At 41.6% G+C, this 9,219-nt stretch overlaps 1 protein-coding gene across 1 annotated transcript in view; it reads left to right on the top strand.

The window, feature by feature from the left end:
- The first annotated feature begins 1,903 nt into the window (after positions 1–1,903).
- The window catches only part of jak3 (Janus kinase 3 (a protein tyrosine kinase, leukocyte)), a 32,175-nt gene continuing 24,859 nt past the window's right edge, over positions 1,904–9,219 (top strand). Inside the window, exons 1-6 of the mRNA XM_076278393.1 lie at positions 1,904–2,000; positions 4,178–4,385; positions 4,787–4,904; positions 5,309–5,426; positions 8,248–8,393; positions 8,773–9,070. Of these exons, the coding sequence (XP_076134508.1) occupies positions 1,995–2,000; positions 4,178–4,385; positions 4,787–4,904; positions 5,309–5,426; positions 8,248–8,393; positions 8,773–9,070 (894 nt within the window). The 5' untranslated portion in view covers positions 1,904–1,994. The remainder of the gene's footprint in view (positions 2,001–4,177; positions 4,386–4,786; positions 4,905–5,308; positions 5,427–8,247; positions 8,394–8,772; positions 9,071–9,219) is intronic.

Raw genomic sequence — 9,219 nt, 5'->3', positions numbered from 1 at the left:
TGTTGACCAATTTTCAAAACTGCACCTGCCCACCATCCGCTGGTTGTTTTGGGTGGCGTGTTCCTTTAACATTGGCGATTATGACATCACAGTAGGGCACTTAGAATCCTATGCCAAGTGTTCCGGCCACCTCCAGCAAATGTCTGTCTCAGGCCTTAAGCATACAATCTGGCTCTATTAAGACTACAGATCCTGTTCAACTGCTTCCTCTGCCCACAACTGTTTCAAAATAAAACTCCTCACTACAATAATTCCATTTTAAATAATTTAACCATTTTAATTATCCAACTATTTAACTGTTCAGCCTTTCAAACTGTCAGTTGCCATCAACTATGACTCCTGCCAACTGTTTCCTCTCCCTACAACTGTTTCAAAATAAAAGTACTCAGTACAATAATATCCTATTAAATAACCTAACCATTTTCACTGTCCAACTATTTAACTGTTCAGCCATTCCAACTGTCAGTCGTCATCAACTACAACTCCCACTAACTGTTTCCTCTGTCCTCAACTTCAACTTCAAAATAAGTCCTCAATGCAATAATTCGCTATAAAATAATAAATAAAACTATTTAAACTACTCAACTATTTAACTGTTCGGCCATTCCAACTGTCAGTTGTCATCAATTATGACTCCCCGCCAGCTTTTTTTCTCTATCTGACCTCCATCTTTTTACTTAGATTATATTTTAGACAATATTCAACAATATTTCATTCAGCAGCCATTTTTGCATTTTCATGCACTCGTAATTCCCTGGAATTACATTTTCTAGTTTTTGCTTTGAGCCATTACACTGATTATGACATCATCATGCAGTAAATGGAGGTGCCACAAGTGCACGAGATGTAGTAATGTTACAGTTGTTGGTGTTGATTGCAAAAATGATTAAGGACATTGTCTTATGTAATGAGGACAAATGGAATATGATCCTATAATATAATATGCATGTGACCGAGAGGCTTATTTGGAAACAATTGAGATTTTTTTTTCCACCTGGGGATCAATAAAGTATCTATCTATCTATCTATCTCTCTATCTATCTTTCTATCTATCTATCTATCTAGATGTAATATCAAAACCCACCAGAGGAGGGAGCACACGGTATGTCTGATCTATTCTCCCTTTGCATATTCCCATTTATTGAATTGGCATGACATTCCAGATATAAAATACATGACCAGAAAGAATGAAAATGTTACCAGCTCTCATACGGTGTATAAAATATATCAAAACGCCAATAAAGCACATCAGTTCTTTCAGTCAATAGCCGAACATCAGTCAATAGCCGTGTTTCTACCATCAGGCCAGTGAAAGAAAATAGAATTGCATATCCATCACTGGGCTTCTGGTCCCACAGTATTGCCCTAAACCTGCTCAAAATAAGCTTTCTTCGTGCAAAAAAATCTCACGCCTTTCACAAAAAAGAGAGGCAGACAAAGTTAGAGACTTTTGCCTTCTTGCATTACCTTTCTGATTGTACCATTATTTTGAAAGTTTCATGTCTATTCTCTATTTTTTTAGAGCAAATCATTTTCAGAATTTTTTTGTCTGATATTTTATTTTTGTCTTCATTACAGGGTTCTCAAGTTGCAGAGTGACAGTTTTACCCGTTGTTCTACACAGGAACTTGTGTTAAACCACAGAATGCAACATGCCACGCTATCAAGAAACCACAATTTCAGCACAGAGCCATGACCTGCAGTAGTTTCACAGATCTATTACTACCTCTATATATCTGTGTATTTAGAGTATGTCAGTGTGTGTGTTTGGGGAGGGGAGTATATATGTGTGTGTGAATGTGTGCAGAGCAAACCAGTGAACCTTTTACCATCACTTATAGAAGAAAGGGAAATGATAACTGATGACGTCAAAGTAAAGCGAAGAGGACAAGGGGTATCTTAGATACAGGAAGCTTGGTGTCAAATGTTCTTCACAGACACATGCACACACAAATACACACAGACACAGGATCTACAGAGACAAACATGAGCACATGACGGTAAGACATTACCATTTAAACAACAGCGAAGTAAAATATCAAACATATCAAATATAACTGTTACACCACAATGATTTCATTGTAAAATATGGCCAAAACTTGTTTATGGCATAATGTGGTGTGTTTGTATGAAGAATAAACTACTTTGTTAGATCACAAGTTAAATCACGCGTTACACTTTAATGCAGAAAATATATTAAAATAAAATATAACACAATAAAACAAATTCTGGACATATTATTCAAATTATTGTGTGTGTGTGTGTGTGTACATGAGCACGTTGTTCCCTGACCATGTTTTCCAGCATATTTTGATAAATCCTTTATAAATTACAAATACTTATTTGATGTATTGTCTAGAATGACAGTATGCCTTGGAAAGTCCCTGAGCAGGAAGTATTAAGCTTGTGACGTACTTGCCATCAGTAGCGTTACAACTGCAACTTTTATAACAATGAAGGATTAATCTCATGCTGTAGACCTAAGCGAAAAAAGTGTCACGATGTCATATACATTTATGCCAATTCAGGGCTGTACGTTAACTTTGGTGCTACGAGGTTAAAAGTTTTGTAGCACCAGCCACAAATTCTGTAGCATCAATATAAAATCTCTAAAAACAATCACAAGTAGGGCAGTTCAACACAATTCATCAATTGTGTTTGGGATCTAGGCCTACTGCAACTGGATTGATAAAAGGTCATGTAGTTGCAAACATCTCCCCTGGCTACATTGTGTTTGAGATGAAGAAAAGCTATCAGCATGATATGTTATTTGGTTGTTGTGTCTTTGTAAAAAAACAAACAAAAAACAATCCCTGACAGTTCCATGCAGTTCGACTTTTTTCAACGGGTATCAGGAAGACAGGTCATGCCATGGATTTTTTGTTAATTTTTCTTATAGGCCTACGTATGCATTAGAAGTCAGTTCATTTATTTTTGAATAAGTAGAATATATACTGAATATTTTATTATTCCACTAACATTTAATTCACGTTTAGTTCATATTTCTAAGTTTTTAGATTAGAGTAGGCCTACATTCAACCTTATTGTCAATCCATGAGTGAAATACCGTTTTACATCTAACCAGTGGTGCAAATGAGTAGGCTAACTGACATGTCAAACAGTGCACCCATGAAATGCATCCCTAGACTGTTCCATACACATAGGCTACAGTGGATAGCCTACTAAAGATAGCTGAAGGTCTGTGGCTAACGCAGTCGTATTTAAAGTGTCATTTAACCGATCATGTTCTTGTTATTGAGCACTACTAAGCGAGACTATGTTGCGCATAAAGCATTAAGTGGCTCATAGATAGAAGCGAACGTCCCGGAGGACTTTTTTCTTCGAAGTTTTAGATCTGAATGGTGTTGTTTGGATACTAAGTTTTTCGTTTTAAACTGAACTAAAAAGTGCAAAGCAACAAGGCGATTGCCACAAACTTCTACCTCTGCTTGCCTAATCTGAATTCACCTCAGCCCGGTCGGAAGATACTTTCGCTTTAGGCTAAACATAGCCTCATATAGAATCACTTGTTAGATTCGCAAGGATAATTTGCAAGGTGTCGTTTGATTTGGAGTTGGATTGTTTGGATACTAGGCCTACAAACAAGTAGACATGCTTTTTAATCGCGTAGACGGCAACTACCAAGTTGAAATCAACGTAGCCTACATCGATTCCCCTCTCACAGCCTATAGCCTACATACGCACTTCAAACAAACAAACAAGCGTTTCACAGGGAGCCTACTACACGGTTGCGTAACTGAAGCGCTCCGTTCGTAACGCGCAAAAACAGAAGACGGGTCTATTTTTTTAACGTAGCCTATGCGCCACTATCACATCTGGTGTAGCCAGTTGCACTGATCACAGTAGAAGGTAATTGCTGTAGCCTCCCTGTCAGTCTCACACGCATGCATTGTATTGCCATAAGCAAAACTGTATCGCACCAGTGCTACGTTGGTAAATCATCCATCGCACAAACTATTTTTTTTGTAGCATGTGCGACATATATGTCTGCACTGTACAGCCCTGCAATTGAGAATCTGTTTTTTTTTGCTGACCACCATAGCCTATATTTACATAAACAAGATGATGGCATGTTATTGTTGACATGACAGGAATAGGAAGTTCTAGTCTCTTTGTTACAGACTTTTTCCTGTTATTGTCCTGTTCATTGACTTAGGCCAGCGCCTCAGCCATGGATTTGAGTGAGGAGGAAACGACCCCACTAGTGTACAGGGACAGGGACGGCAGCCACAGGTCCAGCTGCAGGTCCGGCCTGCAGGTCAACCTCCACTTCCTGCCGATCACCAAAACAGAGTCAACCTTCTGCATCCCCGGCGGGCAGATCTCAGCTGAGAACGTGTGCATTCAGGCAGCAAAGACATGCGGTGAGACATGTCTGCCTTGTCCACTCCTGCTCGTTTATGCTGGGCTCTGTCTCTTCATTGCTGAGCGCACTCAATGCAAACCAATAGAAACCTAAACAAATAGTTGGGAGGAAGGGAAGCCTGTGAGGACTCTCCTGCTGGTAACAGAGTTATGGAAGTGCTACATTAGGAGCTAGAATTGTATCCATGACTGCAACATGTGTTTGCAGTGGTCAGGCAGTATTTGGCCTGATGGGTTTACATAACATTAATAGAATGTTATTAGGTGGGAGATTTCTGATTTCACCTAATATCTATACAATACTTTGTTACATTTTGCCATTTTGCTTGCATTGGTGAATTTATGAGTTGCCAGTTAGTGTTTGTCACTAAATGTGCATCTGTGTCTTTGTCCGTACTAGGCATTCTCCCTGTGTTTCACAGTCTTTTTGGCTTGGCCTCTGAGGATCTCTCTTTCTGGTACCCACCTACACATGTCTTTAATGCTGAAGAGGGCACCGTGGTGAACTATAGAGTAAGGTAAAGTCAATTTCAATTAGACATACCCATCATTCATCAGATACATGATGGTTTTTGTTAAAATAACAGCAAATTTGAATACATGTTAACAAAACAACTAACAATGACTACAAGTTATCTTATTGAATAGATTATTGATTCGAAGTGCAGATGCACTAATGAGGCTATGAAGAATATATTTGCCATCATTTGTCATTTTTTACAAGTCTGAATGTGCATGGTTTGCTCTTTTAGCTATTGCATGAAAATCTAAACACTGATTAAATACTGTATGTTTATCAAAGTCTAGTGTAAAATTCTCTTCAGACAGGATTATGTATTTTCATATCAGTTGGCATCTGTTACTGTGTAGACATTGCAGACATTTATCTGCCAATATTGTTCTGTTATTCTTGGTTCTTTAGGTTTTTTTTCTCAAACTGGTTTGGCCAAGGCTCAAAAACATCGTATCGCTATAGCCTCTCAAGGGGAAAAGTCAGTGCAGTACTGGACTACTGTGTCATCGATTATCTCTTTGCCCAGGTAAAAGATAACAACACAATAAAAGTTGACAATAAAGGGTCCTCCACAATAATTGTACAATTATATGATCATTCTCAATCTGTGCAGGTGCTGGAGCAACCATAAAACTAAATGGGCAGTTAGACAGTAGTGTGTATGAACCTTCTACATGTTGGCATGCAAGAATAAGATTGCGTCCACAGTTGCTGGTTTCAGAGCGGTCCTCCTCTGCTCTATTGTTCGGCCAGCTGCGCTGAATACCCGCTCGCTGCTGCTGTTGCTTGCTGGGAAGCAGAGGACGGATCTTGCCAGCCTGGCTAGTTTTGGGTATACCAATCCGTTGACTTTCCACCATTTCAGTAGGTCCCCGTCGTCATCCATGGCATGCCTCTGTGAAATGTACATGTCCACTTCATCCTCAGCGGTTCGTTAACATTGTCTTGGTTCTCCCACTCGGCAAAGTCGGAGTCTCTCCTGGGCCTGGCTGTTGATGGTGTAAAGCCAGTACTGCTCATTTCACTGTCAGCCGCTGCAGCATCTTCTTCCACAGGCAAGAGTAGGGTGTGAATGTGGGCATGTACTACAGATATCTCTTCAGTAGACATCATCCTCAATTTGTTGAATGTGGGCCAGAGGAAAAGAGCAACTATGTGCAGCATGTTCCTGGATTTTTTCCACTATGAACTCGGCATGTCTCTGGCGCACAAAGGCTTGCTGCGGAGAGTCGTTGGGAGAGGGCTGGCAATGTCTCTTCAGCCTCTCAAGCCAGAGGCAGACCAGGTTTATGGTTGCATATTTGTCGCCCTCCAACTCTTTCTGGGCTTTATAGAATGGCTCCAAAAAAGTGACCAGATGCGCTCAAGCTCACCGCGGGTCTCCAGCTTCTCCCATAGCTCTGGGTATGTCCTGCACTGACTTGAGTGCGAGGTACACTGTGCCAAATCGTGTCTCCCCCATCTGTAGCACTGTCTTTGATAAGTGTGCAACCAGGCCAGATTGTTTCAGATATCTCACGAGTCCTTTAGCAGCAGAGATGGTCTCTCCTATATCCGGCGCTTTGTCGGCCAGTGCATTGGCATGCAGACCGTGGCAATGGACAGTATTAATAAGGTGATCAAGACAAGAAAGCCTCCTATATGGTTCCAGGGCTTTTATTATGTTGCTGCCTTGATCTGTTGCCCACACTATTCGGCTGAGGGAGCTAGGGTCGAGCGCCAAATTTGTTGACCAGCAGGCGCACTGTCTCGCATCTGATATTTTTCCCCGTTTTGGCATCCTCCACGGAAAACATTAGCCTGAAGATTCCAGACCCTGGTAATCTAGAAAGATTAAGGATTTGGCCACGAATAATGTAATGACTGATTCCGAACTTCGATGCAATTGGATAACACTACGACTGTCATCTGTATAGCTCGCCTCTGGCCCACCTATATCAAGGAGTTTCCAGGGCAGGGAAACATTGCTGTGGTGAGAGTTTTACCAACTAATGTAAAGTCGTCGGTGATATAATGGCACGTTATTGCGATGTAACTTAGCTTTTTGTAGTCATCAGTCCACATATCCGTGCTCATCCCTACGTCTCCATTCTTCAGAGCATCTTTGAGCGTCTGTGCCAGAACTTCCCTCCTCTCATCGGCCTTTTCTAGGCAAGCCTTGGAAACGGTGCTATGGTGAGGCAGGATGGACATGACCATTTTTCACCATATGCAGCAACATTGATCAACTCTTGAGCTAGCCCCTGGAAGCCCTGGCCTGGCCACTTACAAAGTAAAACGGCCTTATGTCTTTGCGGCAAAACTTAACGCATTTCTCCGTGAGGGCTTGCCTCGCCCTCGGGTATGCTTGGCGAAGTAACAAACAACGACATTGAAGGCTGACTATCATCCCTTATGCCATGGCAAGCCTGTTTCACGTGTCGGTTCATCGACAAAGTCCCCGTTTTTTTTCTGTCATAGGCGAGCAGCCCCATGCCGCACTTAATGCATTCGACAAAGCCAACACAAATGTTGTCACTGCCCACGACTTGTTTGAAATGATTCCATACCTCTGACTTTCCTCCAGACTTGCTCAAAGTTAATTCTCCTGATTTAATTTTGTTCTTTATATCTTCAAGCTCCATGTTGCACTTAAGCTAGGCTACACCATGTAGGCTACTGTATACAGCAGAGCAGTGTGATGCGTGTGAGTGGAGGAGACGCTGCGCATGACACATTTTGCAACTTGTGCAACTTTGTACACATTTGTTACTTAGGCCTACTTTGCTAAAAATATATATAATATTTCTGATTATGGCATAGTTTTCTTCCCACCCAGTTAGGCTAATAAAGTAATGATTTAAAAAAAAAAACACACAAATGCTTAATTAAGGGCCTGGCCCGGTCGCCCAGCCCGAGGATAGTGGCGGGAAATATCGGCCCGGGTCAAGTTCGGGCTCGGGCAGAAAATCTAAACTCTAGACAGTAGTGATAAAATGTGCAACCTAAGCATACAATTTATTGCAATTTAAAATATGTGTATTCCAATTTATTTCTAAAGTTTTATTTATTTTTAAACAGTGGCTTGTTGTAGGTCATCTGCAATTCCACTGATGTGAGAGGATCAGACAATTTCTGCAGTAAGACCATAGACTGTATAAAATAGAATAAGACCTAGGGCCGTAGTTCCCAGTGATTTTAGAACAGCTTAGGGGTGTTGTTAGGATTGTTACAAAGAGTTCTGCTGTTATTTTATTCAAACTTTCCACACCTCTCATTTCAGTTGCAGTCTGAATCTAGAGGTAACTCTGCTTTTGTTGTGCTTGTCTTCTTTGCATTCCTTGGTTGGTTTTCCGTATGGACTGCAGTCACGCAGTGACTTTGTGAATGGTCAGGCTGGAGTGAGCCCCTCCCTCAGCGTCCAAGAAGAGTGCCTGGGTTTAGCTGTACTTGACCTTTGGTGTCATGCTAAAGAGCAAGGCCTGAGCTTGAAGGACATCTGTAAAAGAGTTGGGTATGTTGTGAAACCTTGTTTAGACAATAGAAAAGATACAAAAATACAAAAGAAATAGCTGAATCATCTGTTCAGTTTCAGGAGTATGTATTTATGTTACACTATAAACAGTATCTCAAGGGATAGAAAAACCAAAGCCAAGGCCCTTCATTCTCTCAGGGGACCTTGGAGAATTTCATGTGATTCTCCAAGGTCCCCAAGCAGGAATTAAGAAGAAATTATATACAACAAAGTAACCTGCATGCTGGATGATTGTGATGTCGAAACTGGGGCATTTCCAGAACTTTCATATGAGCATGACAGACAACCTGTTAAATTGTTTAGATATATTTCGATATTTGTATAGAATGTGGCACAACACTCTTGCCTTCTACCTCAGGTATAAGTCTTGCCTGCCGGAGGTCCATCGGCAGGAGATCCAGGGCCTGAGCCGCCTGGCCCGCTATCAGATCCGCAAGACGGTCAAGCGCTTCCTCAAGAGGCTGGGCCACTGCCAAGCCAGCGAATGCAACCTAAAGCTAAAGTACCTGATGGAGCTGGCGGCCATCGAGCCCATGCTTGGCACCGAGACGTTCCAGGGCCAGGACGCCGGCTACAGACAGGGCCAGCAGGCCACCACCAGGCTGATCCGCGTGTCCGGGGAGACAGGTATCCAGACCAGGACAGATGAGGCTGCGGTATGTGAATGTTTTACTTTACCTACAGGAGTGATTGGATTCAATAAATTATATTCAAGTTGAGAGATGAGATTACAGTATAGTACTCTCCCAAAGCCAAACACAACTGGGGCACATTTCACACAGTAGAAATTGGTTGAAATTCACTG

This window comes from Alosa pseudoharengus, unplaced genomic scaffold, assembly GCF_046254945.1.
Source record: "Alosa pseudoharengus isolate Yale_2024_CS ecotype anadromous, Long Island Sound unplaced genomic scaffold, YU_APseudo_1.1 YU_APseudo_1.1_scf_11, whole genome shotgun sequence".
NCBI lineage: Eukaryota > Metazoa > Chordata > Actinopteri > Clupeiformes > Clupeidae > Alosa > Alosa pseudoharengus.
Note: the sequence above shows the minus strand (reverse complement) of the source record. Positions and strands in the feature narration are given on the sequence as shown.